This window comes from Camellia sinensis, chromosome 3 (genome assembly GCF_055761805.1).
Source record: "Camellia sinensis isolate YWXY chromosome 3, ASM5576180v1, whole genome shotgun sequence".
NCBI classification, from domain to species: domain Eukaryota; kingdom Viridiplantae; phylum Streptophyta; class Magnoliopsida; order Ericales; family Theaceae; genus Camellia; species Camellia sinensis.
The window spans coordinates 163,398,569-163,419,351 of NC_138963.1; the positions used below are offsets into that span (position 1 = coordinate 163,398,569).

General features: G+C 36.3%; 1 protein-coding gene across 1 annotated transcript; it reads left to right on the forward strand.

Moving 5' to 3' along the window:
• Positions 1-230: 230 nt before the first annotated feature.
• Positions 231-11,848, forward strand: LOC114263671 (uncharacterized). Its single transcript, XM_082917721.1, has 5 exons — positions 231-338; positions 7,806-7,903; positions 9,968-10,162; positions 10,307-10,368; positions 11,537-11,848. Exons 1-5 carry the CDS (start codon positions 249-251, stop codon positions 11,587-11,589), a joined length of 498 nt encoding a protein of 165 aa, XP_082773847.1. The 5' UTR covers positions 231-248; the 3' UTR covers positions 11,590-11,848.
• The last annotated feature ends 8,935 nt before the right edge of the window (positions 11,849-20,783 follow it).

Here is a 20,783-nt window from a genome sequence, read left to right on the forward strand (position 1 = left end):
TATGAATTTTGGGAGACTCAAAATTTGTGTGACTATCAATGTATTAAGTACAACCAAAAGCTGGAAATTGAAGGGTGCAGGTGAATGTACTACCAAAAGTTGGTATAAACCACCATGAGAACGGTTAAAAAAAAAGTAAACCCGGTTTTCTTGCTCATCTTTATGGTTAAAGTTGATCTTCTTATTTTGTTTTTGGTGTAGTGGGTCACCAAATGCAAGCATCCCCTGTTTCTTTTTGGGGAACAAACATGAGTGCAATGAAAGACCAAGTTTCAAAAAAGGTTGGTAAGTATGTGAACATGCTCCTACAAAGTGCTGAAGAATGCAAAAATGAAAGGGTAATAAATGTTCTTTATATTTTGCCATAGCTATTCCATATATTTAAGAGGCATTGCAATCTCTGAGGTGATTATTTTGAAAAACCAAACATTATTCAGTAAAAGATATGCTGATATTGCATTTGCAGGGGCTATAATGTTTTTAACTTCTTGTTGTGCATATATTGTAAGACGAAATACTTCACAAGAATGTTTGCAATGTGAAGCACCTGTGATTCTAGAGTAATCACAAGTCTGTGACTCTTACTGAGTTGCTATATTCTAAATGCATTCAATGAACTTTCATGTGTGAGTTATTCTTGTTGTAAATATGTTCAAAGCTTAGAGTATACCTATACTTTTAGATCTTGACGCTGTGATTGTTGCATCTTTTAGAACCTTAATCTAAAAAAATGGTTTGTATGATAGTGTCAAATATAACCCAATTCCAAATTAGATGTAACTAGTAGTTATCGCATACATCACATAAGGAGAACAATGGAAAATGCATGAAGATATTCAATAAAACTTCACTAAATGCTAGAGGTACTAGTACATATTTTGTCAACTGCTTTCTTGTCATAAGATGGATAATTAATTTTGGATGTGAAGCTACATATAACTGTCAGCTAAGTGTTGGAAAAAAACTGATAAGCTTCTTGAATATTGTGAAGAACTATGGTGAGAGTTGTACCTATATCATAAAATAACTGAAAGGTCAAATACTAATTCTAGCTGCCAAAGTTATGTTTGCCTGTCTGAAAGTAATGAACTAAGGATATAACTGTTACAAAATGAAGAAGAGAAAGGCTTTTACACACAATAAGAGCTGGGAAAGAGTATATTAATCTGCTCTCATTATTGATAAACCAAACAGCCATTATATAGGCAAGTAAACAAACTGATAGTAGCAAGAAAACAGGAACTACTAAAGCATGAAATTAGGAACTGCAGTGACTGCATAACAGGCTAAACTTACTCCTAAAACTAAGCCAAAGTAGGCCATGTACAGCAACTAACTAGGAACAGCAGTAAACAAACTTCCTAAAGACTAGGAAAATTCCTTGACTTTTCTAACAATCCCTCCCTTAATCTGATGTTTCAACATTCAGTTTACTGAAGGTATCCGAAGTGCAAACACCAACCATTTTTCTTAGCTTCTGAAACGCAGGAAACTTGAGAGACTTTGTTAAAATATCAGCAACTTGGTCTTCACTTCTGCAGTAAATTAGATCAATGGCTCCATCATTCGTGAGATCCCTCAAGAAATGATACTTCACATCTATATGTTTGCTTCGGCCATGCAGAACAGGATTTCTTGACCGCTTTATTGTTGAAGTGTTGTCACAATAAATTAGAGTAGGCTCATCTTCCTTGAACTGTAGCTCTTTGAGAATCTTCTTTAGCCAAATAGCTTGACAAGCACAAGCTGCTGCAGCAACAAATTCAGCTTCTGTAGTTGATAAAGTGACGATTGATTGCTTCCTTGATGACCATGAAACTGCTCCTGTCCCCATCATGAATACATACCCCGATGTGCTTTTCCGATCATCTGAATCTCCTGCGTAATCACTATCTGTGAAGCCATACAAATCTGATTTTTCTCCCTTCTTGTAGAATAGCCCAAACTCCTTAGTACCTTGCAAGTACTGGAAAATTCTTTTTGCAGCCAAGAGATGAGTCTCTGTAGGACACTCCATGTACCTACTAATGACACTTCCAGCATGCATTATATCAGGCCTTGTTGCAGTCAAATACATTAAACTCCCCACAATTTGCTTGTAAAGAGTGTTGTCGACCTTCGTTCCTTCATTATCTTTGTTTAGCTTTAAGCCAAACTCAGATGGTGTAGTCATAGGATTACAATCCTTCATTTGGAACCTGTCCAAGATTTCTCCCACGAACTTCTTTTGAGAAATAAAAATTCCCGTAGACGACTGCACTACTTCAATGCCAAGATAATAATGCATCATGCCAAGATCGGACATCTCAAATTCAACCATCATGGATTTCTTAAAACTGTCAAACATGGTTGTATTACTTCCAGTGTAGATTAAATCATCTACATATAAGCAAACAATAAGCATGTTCCCTCCATCTTCAATTTTTATGAAAAGTGTATGTTCATAAGGACATTTTTGAAGTCCTTCCTTCAAAAAATAAGTCTCTATGCGATTATACCAAGCTCGTGGAGCTTGTTTTGATCCATATAGAGCCTTTTTTAACCTATACACTTTATGTTCATTGCCAAGTTTCACAAAACCAGGATTTTGATCAATGAATACCTCTTTTTTCAAATCTCCATGGAGGAATGCCAATTTCACGTCCAATTGGAAAATAGGCCATGAGTTTTGTGCTGCCAATGCAATTACCAATCTGATTGTGTCATGCCTTGCAACCGGAGCAAAGACTTCGTTGTAATCAACACCGAACTCTTGCTTGTAGCCCTTAGCCACCAAGCGGGCTTTGTACTTATCAACTTCACCATTTTCCTTCAGCTTTGTCTTGTAAACCCACTTTACACCAATTGTTTTGTGCCCTTCTGGAAGATCAGATAACTCCCATGTATCATTTTTCCTTATGGCTGCAATTTCTTCATCCATAGCCTTCCGCCATTTTGATTCTTTGACAGCATTTTCGAAAACTGTAGGATCACAGTCTGAAAATAGAGCAAAGTGAGTGAGTGCGTCTTCAGATTGATCAATTCCGGTTACCTCATAGTCCGACATCCATGCTGGTCTTCTTTTGGCACATTGAGGTCGTTCCTCTTCTTCGGTAGCTGCTGGAATTGGCTGCTGTCCATTCTCCACCAGCTGCTGCCTTCCATTTTCATTCTCTCCATCAAAAACAGCAGGAATCTGTTGTTGAGCACCATCATTGTTCCATGGCCAGAACTTCTCTTCATCAAAAACGACATCTCGACTGATAATGATTTTCTTGGTGCTAGGATTGTATAGCTTACAAGCTTTTGATTGATCATCTAGCTTTCTCCTCTTCTCGTCTGGAATATGGGCATATGCAACACACCCAAAAATTCTGAAGTGACCCACCGCTGGTCTTCGTCTGCTCCATGCTTCCTCCGGTGTCATATTTTGAACAGTAAGAGTGGGACTTCTGTTCAAAATATGAATACTCCAAATTACTGCTTCAGGCCAAAAGCTTTTTGGAACTCCACTTCTTAACAAAAGGCTTCGCACCATATTTATAATAGTGTGATTTTTTCTCTCACAAACGCCATTTTGCTGGGGCGTATAAGCTGCAGTAACTTGCCTCTTGATTCCATGGGTCTCACAGAAATTTGCAAATTCATGTGAGTTATATTCTCCACCACGATCCGTGCGAAGAACTTTTATGAGCTGTCCAACCTCTTTCTCAACTAGAGCTTTGAAGCTTTTAAAGGCTGCAAAAGCTTCAGATTTTTCCTGCAACAAATAGGCCCATATCTTCCTGCTATAATCATCAATGAAGGTAATTATGTATCTTTTACCTCCATTAGAACATGGAGTTGTTGGCCCGCAAATGTCGGAATGAACAAGCTCCAACGCCTTCTTCGCTCTCCATGATTTCCCTTGTGAAAACTGATTACGGTGTTGTTTGCTAACAACACATTCTTCACAAACTTCAGAGGGAGCTGTGATTTGAGGAAGACCAATCACCATATCTTTCTGCTGTAGCATCTTCAGTCCACCAAAGTTTAGGTGGCCATAGCGAAAATGCCATAGCCATGCTGCGTCCCTCAATTTTGCTGAGAAGCATGAGTGAGTGGTGTTGTTGAGATACAATGGAAACATTCGGTTGGCTGTCATGTTTACTTGAGCCACCAAGCCCAATTTTTCATCTACAATTCTGCAGACTCCGTTTTTGATAGAGATTCCATATCCCTTTTCTTGAAGTTGACCAACACAGTAAATTTGTTCTCAAATCTGGAACAAAGAGAACATTAGAGATAGTTTGAATAGAATTTTTGTTGGTTTGAATTGCTACCTTCCTTTTCCCATAACGGAGACTTTAGAATCATCACCAAACTTCACAACATCACGAAAGGCTTCGTCCAACTCAGAGAATGCAGACTTCTCTCCACACATATGGTTGTTGCAACCAGTGTCTAAGTACCGCAGATTCTTGTGGGTTTCCTCTTTCACGTGACACACCATCAAAAGAGACACCTCCTCTTCTTTTTCTGCAAAGTTAGTTCTTTCTCCACTTTGTCTATTCAAGTTAGTTCGACAATCCGACTGATAATGGCCATACCTATGACATCTGTAGCATTCAACATTGGACTTGTCTGCTGACTTTGGTCTAGTTGATTGATGGCCTCCACGTCCTCTTCCTCTTCCTTGAAATTGATTCTCTTGGTGATGGTTTTGTTGTTGATTTCCACGATCATTGTTGTCTCTACCTCCTCTACCGCGACCTCTACCTCTTCCTCGTCCTCTATCAACTCTACTTGGTGTAGAGTGACTTTTAGATGAGGCCTTCAATGCATGTTCCTCTTTCTCTTGTTGGTTAATTTTTTGCTCATGAACCAACAAAGAGCTTTGCAATTCATCAATTGAAAGTTCATCAACATCATTAGATTCTTCTATAGAACAGACAACAAAATTAAATTTTGGTGTCATGGATCGAAGAATCTTCTCAACAATGGTGACATCCTCTGCCTTGTCGCCATAGATCCGCATCTTGTTGACTATTGCCATCGTTCTTGCAAAATAATCTGTCACCGACTCTCCTAATTTCATTCGAAGCATTTCAAACTCCGAACGAAATGCTTGAAGCTGCTTCCTCTTCGCCCTTGTTGTCCCTCGATACTTTTTCTTCATGAAATCCCAAATATGCTTGGAGGTATCCTTGCAAAGAATTGTTTCCAAGATGGAGCGATCAATAGCTTGGAAAAGATAATTCTTTGCCTTGAGATCTTTCAGCTTCAGTGCTTCAAGCTCCGACTTCTGCGCATCTGTCAGCATAACACCTTCGGCTGGTTCTGCTATTCCAGAAACAACCACCGGCCAGTATTCTTTGGATCACAAGAAGTTCTCAATTAGCATGCTCCAATGATCATAGTGACCATCAAAGCGAGGAATGGATGGTTGCACAAAATTTTCTGAAGCCATCGATCTTGTCTGCTACTGCAAAAGAAAAAACAGGTGATAGAGAAATAGAACTGCTGCTATATCACTCTCTATCTCACTTTTTCACTCGGAGGCTCTGATACCACTGTTACAAAATGAAGAAGAGAAAGGCTTTTACACACAATAAAAGCTGGGAAAGAGTATATTAATCTGCTCTCATTATTGATAAACCAAACAGCCATTATATAGGCAAGTAAACAAACTGATAGTAGCAACTACTAAAGCATGAAATTAGGAACTGCAGTGACTGCATAACAGGCTAAACTTACTCCTAAAACTAAGCCAAAGTAGGCCATGTACAGCAACTAACTAGGAACAGCAGTAAACAAACTGCCTAAAGACTAGGACAATTCCTTGACTTTTCTAACAATAACATGAAAAATTTGAAAGATGATAATCTTAATAATAATAAAAAATAGGGTAAATTATACTAACATTGCATGAAATTTGGAAAAAATACAATAAGAACCACAAGTTTGACATAATTACAATGGGCTCCCTTAAGGTTTTAATCTACATGACAATTGGTCCCTTTTCATTAATAGTTCATTAGTCATATGAATAGAAATATGATATTGTCATCTCTGTTTGTGTATTCACACTATCTGCATTTGTAATAGTCCCTTTAGTCTTACCAAAAGGGAGGTTGATGAAATTATATGAAAATTGTGAGAATTGCTGTATTTTTTATACTTAAGGGGAGGTTAGCATAATTTCCCTTACAAAATATTAGTATATGCTATATATAAAATAAAATAAAAACCTAGAATGCTCTAAGATATTTTCTTCTTGGATGATTAACACACATTAACACAATGACATAGGTGGTAGACGTACTGTTATTTAAGCCTCGCGACAACATACTGGTGAAGTCATAGTGCTATGATGAATTAGATATAGTCATACAAAATACATGGCTGTTTTTTTCAATAAATAAAGCTTTTGTATATATGTAGAATTAAATTTATATTGTAATGCAATGCCATGGAACCAAATGAAGTTCTTGGGTCATTTAAAACACCACAACTGTCATGTAAACAATTGTAGCAGTACTTTTGAATCATCACTGGTGACAACACATGTTGGTATCGTAACCCATGGTGTTGTGATGAATTAACATAATAACAAAATACATGATTGATTTTCCAATACATAAATGTATTGTTGTTTTCAGAATTTATCATGTGCTTTGTTGTAATATCTAACTTCACACATATACCAGTCCAAAATATATCTTAAATTACTTGTATAACTAGAATTATTTGCATGTATCATAGAAATTGCACAATGTAATGCAATATGAGAAGTATGGGTACACACACAAGCATAGACACATGACACAACGTAGACATGTTGACACAATTTTAAAAAAAAATAATAAAACAAGACATGTGGAGGGACATACATAAAATATATAATTTTATATATTTATTATATATCATATATGTAAATAAGAAATAATTATTTGTCATGCATATGAATATTTAATTAGAAAATAATAAAAAATGTAATGTAACACTAATTTTTGAAGCATAAAGGAGGAGAATATGTATAGATTTAAAATGTTTTTTTTATTAGATTTTTCAAATTATTTTATTCAAATTTGTAATGTGTGACTAAGCGATAGACAAATGAGCTCTCCAAATTGTGAAGTGTGTCCACGTCTAGAAAATTTTGGAAATAGTATGGCAAGTTTCAATATGTCTGAAAGGCGTCAAGAAATGTCGGATGAGTATTGTGTTGTGCTGTGTCGTGTCGGTGTTTGACTAGTTGTTGAATATGACATGCCACGTTTAGACCCATGTGAATGAGAAATTCTAAATCAGTTGCTAGAGAAGCATATGGACTAATATGGAATTCAATCATGCAACATGATTAATAGCTGACTCCACACAATTAAATAAATGCACTGTTGACTTGATTTAATGGCAGAGTTAAAACCTTTGATTGAATATAGGTTTCATGAGAAGGCCATAATGCATTGCTTGTTGATCTACATCACAATGGATGGTTCTTCTCATTTCTTCTCTTAAGGAAGATTGCATGACAAATCTCATTTCCATCCTATAAAAAGCTTCTTAAAAATTTACCTGGTTGGTTACTCTGTCTCCAACTATACAATAAGCCCAATAATACCACCATGTGCTAGTAGTACCTTAAAGTGTTATATCAGTTGCAAAAGAAATAGTTGCAATAGTAGATATATTATTTCACATTGTCAATTAAAACATCACTGAACCTTAGTGTTATGCATTTTTCACATAAGTAGAACTGCCAATTGCTATGTTCCTGGTTTAAGCTAAAAGGAGGACATTGTATCTTGTTCCTTATCTTCAATACAGTTATTTTTCTTGTTTAGGTTGACATTGAAGTCATGATTACTGCTGGAACTCCAATCAAGAAGGTGGTTTTACAAGAGGTTACAGCTTGCAATGCAACTTGGGTTGTACTCGATTGGTAATTTTTTTTTTTTTTCTTCTGGTTATTTTATGTTTATGAATTTCAATTAATTAGGATGTTTAACATGCCATCCATTAATGAATTTTATGTTTTCTATGTTCTTCCTGTTACTTCGTAACGCTACTTAGACCTAGTGGTGAACTGCAAGTTGTAATATCACATGTTCTTCTGTTCTTTAATTGAAATAGGATTCAATTGCAAATGTCTTGATATGCTAACACATTGCGAGGTTGAAATTTTCATTTTTCTTGTCATTTAGATAGTTATAGCAGCTTAACTCAATTTGGTGGTTCTGTTTTATCACTTTTTGGTTTAAATGTTTGCTAAAGTTATATAGAAAATAATGAAAATGCGAAATGCATACATAATCTAGCTTGGATGTGTGTGGTTGAATAGGCTCAACAAAGCTATTATCAATCAATTAAACTTTTCTGCCCTGTTTAAATTCTACGTGTAACTGTTAAACAAGATAATAACAGAAGTATAACATCCACATATTGAACATATCGATTTTTATGTGGAAACCCTCTAAAGGGGAAAAACCACGGCCATTTTTTTTTGATAGTAATAATCCACTGTTCAACGAGATTACTATAATACTCAAGTAATGACTTACAACCACTATTCAATGAGATTAATACAAGACTCAAGTAATGACTTACAACCTAAGAAGCATGGACACCATACAATGAAAAAATTACTTTTTACATCTCTTTATTGGTAATGTATATAAATATAAATTTATTGTACAACAATATAAGAGACATCAATGTATATGTGGATATATATACATATATATATTTTCCCCATATATTTTACTTTGACCTCACACCATCTTTCTAAAATTATAAAGAAGTAACTCACAAATGTGCCTTGACAAGTGTCCAAACATAGGACATCCATGTCTGTGAAGTGTCACGCGAAAAAATAATAAATTGAAATAATTGGCATGCCACGCGGTAGACACACGTGTCCTCGAAGTGTCAGTGTCTCATATATATCCAACACGGACACGACAACCATTTTAAAGTGTCGGTACTTCATAGCTACAACCAATACCTCGGTAGAATTTTCACCTCGAACTTTGTACTCCATGGCAAGTTGCGTACTCGCAACAAATCTCGATCCCGTAACACAAGTGCCTTCGACACAATAGTCAACCGTCTCTTGAAATATAGAGGATGTTTGGAAAGTGACTATTTTAGCTGGTTTTTTCACTTTTTGTGAAAAGTTGTGTAAAAAAGTATAGAGGATGATATGATTAGGTGTTTTGACTTTTTGGCTATTTTAGCCAAAAGTCAACACGGCAAATGGGGTTGGGGGTGTTTGGGAGGTTGGGTTGGTGGCTCTTTTTGGGTAAAATAGCCAATAAAGACAAAATAGGCTAAAATAACTAGTAAGAAATCAACTTGGTCTCTCACAACTATCAAAAAAAAAAAAAAAAAAAACCAACGATCATTTCAAACACAATTGTTTTAGTTATGCTAAATAGTCAAAAAGCCCAAAAGTCAACTAAAATAGCCTAGTTTCCAAGCAATATCTCACAAGACTTTAGCTTTGTTGCAACAGCTCGAACCAACTTTTGCCAAATGAAAATCAATGGTGCACATTAACTGAGCATCACCCGAGGCTGAAGTCGGTTTCGCCTTGATTTATTGGAACCCTAGGCTGGGGATAAAGGGATTGATATGCCTCCTCCTGCGAGCTCTGGCTTTTAGGATCAATGGTAGGTCTCCCTGCATCAGAAAGAATCATATTTTTAAGTTCACAGATTTGTAATTCGAGAAAGTACTATCCTAACCATTCAAAATTTGAGTTATGATGCTAATATTATTCTCAAAGATGCTTAATCTTAAGTTGCACTCTTGTTGACTTATTTGCTCTCTCTCACAATTGTGTATTTCTCATAAACAAGAGTCATACAGTAAAGGCCAATAGTTATGCTTTCTATAATTATTATTCAATGCATATTTGAGTTTCCATATGTGAATGAGTGTATTCATGTTCTTCATTTCGTCTTTATATTTCACTGGTCTTGAGAAAAATTAAAATTCTTGACAGGCACCTCAGGCGGGATTTGAGGTTTTACCTCCAACAAATATCTTCCAAGGTGGCGTTAATTCACGATAACTTGTCTGTGGAAGTTTTGAGACCTTATGCTACTACTGATACGGACAATGTGGAACATATTGTGGTCTATTCTATCTCCAAGCCTGTTCCACTGTCGGCTGTTCAAGATAACGAGAACAATGAGCGGTCTGTTATCCCTTCCAGAAGTTGCCCATGACTTCCTTGAAAAGTTCTGATATGCTTAGAACAATTTTTTTTTTTTTTTTTTTTTTTTTTGTTTTTGATAAATAATATGCTTAAGAACAACTTGATGTCTTCATTTACGTACAGGTCATGGGAGCATCGCTTTTCATCCGATGATTTGCGCACAACTCCAAAGCAAGAGAAATCAGGTCAAAAAGCTTCTTGTGACTTTAAATTGGTTAATTTTTATTTTTATTTTTATATTTGACTGCTGAGTTTGAAATACATAGTTCCTATGCACTTTAGCAGTGCTTGAGCTATTACTTCCATTGAGTGGGACACTTATCATTTTTTTAGCTTCATTTAGTGAGCACGTGCAAAAGGCTTCTAAGAAGATAGCTCTCAACCAACCGATGAATTGATTTCCCGAGGAATGTGTGTTCATCAACATTGTTTTGAGTATTCTACGATCCATAGAAAAATAACATGTTTAGCTGCCTTTTATAAGATGAATCAATAGTTGAGTTATTTGCCAACTAAGGTAATTTCATAGATACATTTCTTAAGAGAAAGAAGAAAATTACGATGTCATGATAAGATAACTCTGTTATCAGGAAAGATATGGCCATTCAGCCATATGTAGAAGTGAAAAATTGTAACATTGTCATCCGTACCTGATTAGTTATTATAATTTTGTATAGATTCATTGTCTAGTTGTAGAAAGATTGTTATGTAGTGATTTTAACAACTAAAAAGTGAGGACCTTAATTGGATGTTGATATCCAATATAAATAGGAGGCGCCAAACATTGCAACTTTTAAGTGAAGTGAATTGAAATCTTGATGCATAAATAATGCCTTTCATTACGAAAGCAACTTTTAGAGATAAAAGATATGATGGGGGTACCCTAGTTAGATAATTGACTGCAAGTTGTCATGCATATAGTGGATAGGATCTTATGATTAGTTTGGGTAGGACTAAACTAAGAACACTTCTTTTTCTGGCACTTTTCTTGTAACTCGCAAGGAGGTTAGTCTCTAGTGTAAAATAACCCATGTACGTACACTTGATACAAACGCAGACTCAGCAAGATACGAAAAGATATTACTGTGTTTATATATCTTATGTGCATATAATATAAGAGAAGTTTGTAAGTTAGTTAGTACTGTTTATAACAGTAATTCAATTTTTAATATGAATATTTCTACCTAAAGTAAATACCAAAATGTGAAAAACGATGCTCCAAAATATCAAGCTTAAAAATGCATCCTTCAACTCCTTGCTTTCTGAATGCATTTCAATTATTATTATTTGCTTTTCTATTTTAGAAATTATCCATTGATACTTCACTGATATATTACTTTTGGAGGGCTAAAGCTTGTGGCTTTGTGTGGTGTGTGCAACCTTTTGGGGAATTTGATTGGAAATAAAAGCAAGGATTTTTCAAGGCAAATTTGGGGACATGGATGCTCTGTGAAAGAAAGTTTGAAGTTTGGCATCTTTTTAGATCTCTGTGTTTCCACCATTTAGAGAGATCCAACTTTTCTTGATATCTAGTGATTGGATGACTGTTTGTGTAACATTTCTCTGGTCATTTTGGTTTGATTTTTATTATGTCCTTTTTATTTGATAGTTGAGGACTTCTAGTCCTCCTTTGTACTGTTTTGCTTTTTACTCAATAAAGTTACTCTGTTGCTGATAAAAAATAAAATAAAATTTAAATATTACAAATTCAGCACAAGAACCTTATGAATATTATTCATGAAAGTTGAATTACTCTGTTATATTAGGAGATACATACAGAGAGTGCAAATAAAAAGAGGAGGGATAGCAGAGTTAATTACCAATATCATTTTGAAAAATAAAAGAAAACAATGATTATGTATAATTGGATAAATTCTGTCATTTTTTTTCCCTCTTACATTAATTTACATAATAAATATCTTGTGTACATATAAAATTCATCATACTAATAGTAATATTAACAAATTAACAAATCCTATGACTCTTATTTATGACACTTACCACATTATTCAAATAGGTTATGGTGTAATTTTTAAATTTTTATTGTTGTATGTCTAATTAATTAATAAGAAAATTATAAAATTTAGGACAAATTATATTAGAAGCCCCTGTAATTTGTTCATTGTGTCATTTTGGTTTTTTTCATTTCAATGAGCTCGATTTTTATCATTAACTTTAGATTTTGTGTTAATTCGGTTCAATCGATACAGTCGATTAGGGTTTTTGAAGGAAAGTGATCACTGAATTAGTTGAGATTAATTCACTAAGTTAAACAAATTTATGATTCTATCTTAAAAAATATAAAATGCACAATTTATTTACAGATTTTTTAACAAAAAAACACCAAAAATTGAAATCAATTGGATCAAATTGAGACAAACTTTTAAAGCAGAGTCAAAATTGAGCCAATTGAAATTATATGGATCAAAATAACACAAGGGTCAAAGTCTTGGGACTACCTATATAATTTACCTTAAAATTTATTAATTTATATAACATTTCTTACTCATAAATCAGTCTTTCATTCTTGTTTTTTAATACATAGTGGTGTTAAAGAAAGCCATCAACCAGCTAAACACCCACATTTGCAACAGAGGTGACTCGTTTGTTAAGCCACTAAGACTGTGGCCTAAGGTCCATTAAAAAAATTCAATAAAATTTCTTGTTACCAAAGTAGAGGTGAGTGTGATCTGATTTTGAGGTACACCAAAACCAAACCACTACATAAGATTTTATAAAATTTGAAATCAAACTGAACCATGAAAATCTTGTAACCAAACTAAATCAAATAAGAAAAATGTGGTTCGATTCGATTTGGAACCATAATTTTCATGAACTTTGTCATCATTCACTACATAATTACAACTTCTTCAAAGATTACGTAAAGGATTACCATATATAACACAAAATTTCTCTGTTGATTCCTTTTAGTCAAGCCTCTCAGTCTATCATTATACCTTGAGAAGTAGAAAGAATTACAACTCCCATTCCACCTAAAATTCAAGGAATTTTATCATCATTTTACTGACAAAGGAAGCTGAAAGAACTCAAAATGGTGTCAAAGACCTGGAACATAGAGGTGTTTGGCAATATAAATCATCAACTTAAGCAAGCTGGGGATGAGCTTCATGCTTTGGATTTGGTGGCTGGGACAAGACCTCTACAACCACAAGAATGCACTAAAAGAAGGGAATTTAGAGGTTTAGTCTGGAAATTAAGACAGAAAAATGAGCGGCTTTGGCTTCAAAAATCCAGATTGAATTGGGAAAAAAATCGTGACGAAAACACCTTCTTCCATGTCATAGCTAGGAAAAGGCAGTGTAGGAGCATGCTTGATTTAATGGTTGTGGATGGTGGAAGGCAGGAAGATCCAGGGAAGGTGAGGATGATGGTCCTAAGGCACTTTACTAAGCTTCTTCAAGAGGAATGGCCATCCAGACCAAAATCATCAGGGCCATTTCATAAGATAAGCAATGGTAAGGTTGTTGAAATAGTGGAAGCTGAATTCTCCAAAGCAGAAGTTTGGGCAGTTGTAAAGGATTGTGAAAGGAATAAAGCACTAGGGCCAGATGGGTTCAACTTGGCATGAATTCAAAAATGCTAGAAGGTAATGAAAAGTGAAGTGGTTCAAACTATGAAGGATTTCCATGCGAATGGGAAGTTGGCATGACGCAGTATAATAAATCACGTGAGGCTAGACATTATTCTAGCAGACGAACAAAATCCTTGAATCCACAACGAAGAATTTTTTTTTTTTCAAGAACTGAATTATATTGCATCAAAGATGATTTTTCCTAAGACATACATGCGTATTTATAATAAACTGAACCCTAATTAAATATGAAAACAAGGAACTAGACACAAAAATAAACAGAAAATTATAAAAAATAGAAAATATGAGTTAAGCCCAAATCTGCATACCAGGAAATAATAGAAACGTGGCAAAACGGATGGTGCTAAAAACAGACTTTCCAAAATAAAGTTATTCCCAAAATGAAACTTTTCTAAAACGGCAAAATCGCTAATTTGAAGGCCTACACGAAGGAATTTGGCTAAAATCTACCGTTCATCATCGCCAAGGATGGCAATGACTTCGATTTAAAACGCCATTTCCAATCAGACTACCAAATTTGAGACAATTCCAAGTTCGTCCCAAAAGTATCGATATTGCTCTCAATTTTGGTATCTTTCTTGCCTTTTGCTAGTCCAATTGTTCCAAGAAGTCTTTGGCTATTTGTTCTACATCATGGTAGGTGGGATTAATAGTTCCTTTATCACAGTGATACCCAAAAAGGATAGTCTTTGCAGCTTGAATGAGTATAGACCAATCAGTTTGGTGGGTTCAACATATAAAATCCATGTTAAATTATGACCTAAGATGTTGAAGAAAGTGCTACCAAAGATCATAAGTGAAGTACAAACAGCCTTTTGGAGGGAGAAGGAATATTCTTCTAGATGAAGTAATGATAGCAAATGAGGTGGTGGACTGGTAGAAAAAGTCAAGAAATAGAGGAATTGTTCTAAAGTTAGATTTCAAGAAGACCTATGATTCAATCAATTGGAATTTCCTGTTCTCTATGCTTTCTAACTTTGGGTTTGTGGATAAGTGGCTAAACTGGTTGAAGGCATGTGTAACTACTGCAAAGATCTCTGTGTTGGTCAACGGTTCCTCAACTGATGAATTTGCCCCTCAAAGAGGTTTGAGGCAAGGAGACCTTCTGTCCCATTTCTTGTTTAATATTGCAGCTGAAGGCCTTAATTTACTAATAGAAAGGACAAAGGAGATGGGTGTATTCAAAGGGGCAGTAATTGGGGCTTTTGGGTTGAGTGTTTCACACCTCCAATTTGCGGATAATATCATAATTTTTTGTAAAACAGAATGGGAGGACGTTTTAGCTATTAAAAGGATTCTTAGGTGTTTTGAAATTGTTGGAAATGGTAGAAAAATTCTGGGTAAAACCAGAATTTTTTCTCAAGTTTGGTCTATTTTTTAGGTGGGCCCCGAGTGTCGATTTACTCAGGTCAAAGTGGTAACGCGTTCTATGCTGCGTTGTGATTCACGTGGTATATTTGGTTGCTCAAAACCATTACCGAGTGAATGGGAAATTGAAGCCAAAGTGTGCTCCATGGAAATGGAGTTTTGGTGGAAATTCCTTAAGATTGTAAATTGGCTTGTTCCACATTGATTTGGTGGGAAGTTTTGAAAGGGTTTATAAGGCTTGGGTGAGATACTTGGGGTATGCCCCAAGGGGTACCCAAGTGTTTTAGAGGGAGAGGTTATGGGCAAAATGGGCTAGACCCATTGGACCCAAAAATCACCACGCGCCGCCGCCGTCCGGTTGGGCGCGGGTGCGTGGTTGGGCTTCTAATCTTTTTGGGCCAAAAACATTTGAATTTAATTTTATTTTTTGGTAAAATAAAATCCAGAATTCAAATTAAACTGATTTGGATTTTCTGTACATCCAAACAGGGCCCTTCCCGTTTTTTGCTATCTGTTTGAATTATCAACAGATTCAAATCTGTTTGAATTCAAAACCAACAGGTATCATACCTGTTCAATTTAAAACCAAGAGCCACCTTTACATCTATAAATAGGACCACCCTCATTTGATGTTTTTTATTCAGAAATTTCGTATTTCACCTCTGCTAATTATATTCTTCATCTTGCTGCATTTTATTTCTGAAAGAAAGAGTGTAAACACTTAGTGTGTTCGTAAGGCAAACAATTTGTAGTGCTGCTATTGTTTGTGGTAAGATCATTTCATCCTGGGAGATAGACGTCCAAATTCTGAAAGCACCGTGGAGAGGACGAATCTGTCTTAAGGACACAGTGTTAAACACTGGACTTGATCAGAAAAGTTATTCAAATAAATTAACCAAGTAAATTGTTTAATTTTATTCTGTTTTTTATTTGTTTATTTAATCAGATTTTATTTTTGTTTTTGTAACAAAATAAAATCTGTGGTTTTATTTATTTATTTTTATTTCGAGTTTGATTTTTGTAATCAAACAAATTCTCTCCTTTTCTTTATTTCTTTATATTCTTGTTGTTGTTTTGTACACAACAGAATTTAATCTTTTTAAATACAGTGAAGATTGTCCAACAGAAATAATGTCAGGTCTTAAGATAAACTACCACAAAAGTGTGGTCTGTGGGGTGGGTGCGAATGAAGCAGCAAGTAGTGATTTTGCTACTAAACTAAATTGTCTACATCAGAAGCTTCCTATTTTCTATCTTGGTCTACCTCTTGGGGCCAATCCTAGGAGGAAAAGACATGGCAACCTGTGGTGGACAGATTAAAGCTCAAATTAGCATCTTGGAAAAGAAAGATGTTTTCGTAGATTGACTTTGATCAAGTCAGTTTTGTCAAGCCTTCCTAGTTATTATATATCCTTGTTCAAATTACCTGAAGGGGTGGTAAAGGTAATTGATAGGATACAAGCTGCTTTTTTTAAAATTTTATTGGGAGGCTTTGACCTTAATAGAATGGTTCACATAGTGAGTTGGAAAGAAGTAACAAAGAACAAACAACAAGGTGGTTTAGGGATCAAAGATGTTAAGGAAATAAATGTTGGTTTATTGGCAAAATGGTGGTGGAGGTTTGGGGTCGAAGATGAAGCTTTGTGGAAGCAAGTACTCATAAGCAAGTATGGTTCTGTAAGTGGGAGATGGATGCCAATGGTGCAAGGAGAGGGAAACAAGTAAGCAATTTGGAATGATATTATTTCTTTGGCTTTGACCTATCTAAACCTACTGATTTTTTTTTTATGTCTAACTTAAGGTTGGTTGGTTATTGGGAATGGCAATAGGATTCATTTCTGAGCAGATAATTGGTTCTTGAAATTTAAATTGAATGATGAATTCCCCAGATTTTATAGTCTTGCTATTGATAAGGATGAGTCCTTAAGGGCATGCTTTGAAAAAAAGGATCAGTTAGGTGAGTGGAGTTTTTCTTTTAGAAGATCTCTCCTAGCTTGGGAGGAAGAAGAGGTGGGCAGACTTAAAGAGATGCTGGTTGAAGTGCCTGAACTTAGGCAAAATTACCTTGACGAGCTTAGATGAAAAGCAACCTCTTCAAGCCTTTTCATTGTGGCATCAATCAGAATTTGGCATGAAGCCAGGTTTCGGCCTCTATTAAAAATTCAAAGGATGCTGTGGAACAATATTGTTCCCCCCAAGAGTTCGATTTTTTGGATGGTTAGCATGGAAGAAGAGGGTGAAAACATCAGTTTTTCTATGAAGGATTGGGGTGCTTGATGCTAGTGCAAATAACAAATGTATTTTCTGTCTCTGAACCTGAATCAGTTAATCACATCCTTCTACTTTGCCCTTTGATCTGGAAGCTTTGGTCTAAGTTAATTGAGTTGTGGGTAATCCAATGGGTGACCTAGTATGGTGGAGGGGGTTCTTCTTTAGTGGTTAGGTATTGTTTTCAAGAATTTGGAAAGGAAAATTTGGAAGGCACTACCTTTTGCTCTGTTATGGTCAGTGTGGAATCATGGGAATGAATGCATTTTTAATGGCTGTCAACCAAGGCTTGATGAATTAGCAAAATTGGTTAAGGTAAGGGTGGCTATTTGGGCCAAAAATAGTTCTAGTAAGGTGCCTTATTTAGTGCATGATTTAGTATCCAACCTAAGGCAGATCAGATTTTGTCAGAGTATTGGGTCAGCTGCTGCTGCTGGGATCATTCTCACTGATGTTGCTGGTTTTTTACTTCTGCTTGTTGTTGGTGCAGCCTTTTGCTTTTGTTTGCTTTTGGTTGTTGTCTAGGTTGGTTGCTATCCAGCCTTGGACGGTTGTGCTTGTAGATGATAGAGCATTCTTTTTGGTGCCAACTTAGATAGGATCATTTAGCTTTTGCTGTGATGCTTAGAGCATGTGTCGCTTTCCTTTATTGATGTAAAATCTTTGTATTTTGTACGGTTGTTTGTCATCAATAAAGATTTCTTTTGTTGATAAAAAAAATGATTGGTTATAATTAGTTTTACTATTATACAAGAGTACGCTTGTCAGCAAATGGTTAACGACTATACTAATAATATACTTGAATGTCTACCATAATAACAAATCGTTATATATATAAACCAATTCGAAATTAGAATCATAATTTTAAAATCACAGATCGAATCTTAAAGTATGATTTGCCTATTTTAAGAAACAGAGCAAAATCACACATTGACAAAATCAAATCACATAGTGCGATTTAATCTGGAGCAAAATCATACATTGACAAAATCAAATAACATAGTGCGATTTAATCTAGATCACACGAGTTTGTAATTTTTTTAATTTTTTTTCCCTATACAAAAGGACGCATCTCTTGCTTTGTAGAGGGTACCCCACAACCATGATTGAAGGCTATATGGAATCACGAATCAAGGAAAAGTTATTGGAATTGTTTGATTTGGTGCCCTACAAGAATAATTTTTCATGGAATTTGATCATTTGGGGTTTTGCTAAAGCAGGTGAGTTAGAGATTATTTGGGGTTGTTCTATAAGATGCCCAGGAAGAATGTGATTGCTTGGAATTTAATGATTCATGGGTATGTGAAGAAAGTTCATTGAAGAGAAGTTGTGAGGATGTTTAAGGAATTGAGTTCAGATCTTGTGAAGAATCACGTGGTGATACGTTTGTGTTGGCAATAGTTATTGGTTTTTGTACTGATTTGGGATTTCTTAATTGTGGGAAACTAATCCATGCTCATAATCATTATTGATGAAGTGGAATTCAATTCCGGATTAGCAAGTTCTTTTATATGTGGATAGTGCAAATCATGTTTTGAATATGATGCAAGATCTAGATGACTTCTCTCTTTCAACATTGATCTCAGATTCTCAGGATATGTAAATTGTGGTAGAATGGTAGATGCAAGAAGAATATTCAATATTAAAAATGATCCATCTATTGTGTTATATAACACCAAGTTATGATCCTACATTGGTTAATGTGCGTACTGAATACCGCACTAGATGATTGTGAATCGGAGCTCCGCACTTGGTTAGACTGTCCAGGAATTGAGGCCATGCAACAAGGAGCACCGTCAGAGCTGCCTGACCGGGGTTGGCCGGATAACCCCTCCGATATGGGAATGAGTAATCGGAGAAGGAGGAAGGTGCTCTCTAAGTGTAGGGAGTTATGTTTCAGTGAGGAGGGTTTAGCTTAAATCAGTTACCTTCAATGTGAAGTCAGTGCAGTTTTTATATAACTCTTTGCTTGTTGCCCAAGACGGTTTCATAGAGCTTTGGTGCTGTTTCGTTTCCTTTAGCATTCTCCCCAGGTAGGGGACCATCTAGTAGTTGTCAAGGGGTGCATATACTTGTTATGGTCATGCTGATAACAAATCACATTCCGTTGATTAACTGTTTTCGTGATTCTAGGTGTAGGGGACCAGCTGAGGTGGCAACTTGCACATGCATATACTCACAGCTTTCACGTTTCTCTGGTGTGTTCCTTTGGTTCGACATTGTTCTGCCTCAGCTCGGCCCTCTATGGGATTGCTTGTAGAGATGGGCTGGCCCAATAGGATACCTTTGTATTGGCTTGGGCCATCTTGGTTTGGTCCAAGGATCAAGTCCTACAGCTCAACCCAGCCCAGCATCATGGCTGGACTGACCTTTCCACTACAGGCTGGACCCAAGTGCTTGAGAACTTGGGTGGATTGTTGACGATGTAATTGGGCTAATCTAGCTGGCCCACTTGCTTATCCTGCTTCTCAGGTCTTGAGTCTAATGGATTGGGCCGGCCCAAGGCTTGGATCCGACCTATTTTATATTTAGCCCCTTCATTTGCCCCCTAGCTTGCGCTAAGGTTCCCCTTGGGGGGAGCTATTGCTCTGTACTCTAAGCGTCACGTCGCTTCGGATCCGCTCCAGTTCGGCCTTGGTGATGGTTCAATCCTGACACACGCCTCCTGCATGTGTCCTTTCATGGTGACACGTGTCGACGTGGTACTAGTGCACATGGATAGTGCACCAATTCCACACTGATGGTCGTGATTTACGTACCTTCATACCAACTGGTGCAATAAATGTTCTGGGGTTATCAATCCAAACCCTTTCATCTGTTTTCAAACTTTTAGAGAGTCCAAAACCCTTTTCGTTCCTTTGAGTTGGTCTCGTCGGTGCCCTACCTAGATGCTCTGTTGCCGTTCTTATTTCAGTGTCGTCTACTTATCACTGCTGATCCAATCTCTGTAAGTTCCCCTGTTGCTCTTCTTTTCTTGTCTTTTTCTGTTTTGATCGCCCTCTTTGGCCCTTGTGCCATTGTTTCCAGCATCTGGTTCTACTCTCTGACTTAGTCTAAGTTTTTTTTTCGTCCCAATAGGTTTGTTTAATGGGGATGTTTCGATCATTAATTGATACCCGTGAGGCTATGGCCATGTTTTGCCGAGACTACGGTATCCCTGATGATGTGACCCTTTCGCTGGCGAAGGTTAACGCCAAGCGCATGGGTACTAGGAGTACTGTTGCCTTTGCAGTCGCGACCATTGTTGAAGGAGGGGTTCGATTTCCCTTGATCCTTTGGTGTGCCGATTCTTGCACCAAGTCCAACTTACCCCTATGTAGGTGTCCGTTAACCTGTTTCGAGTCGTCTGCA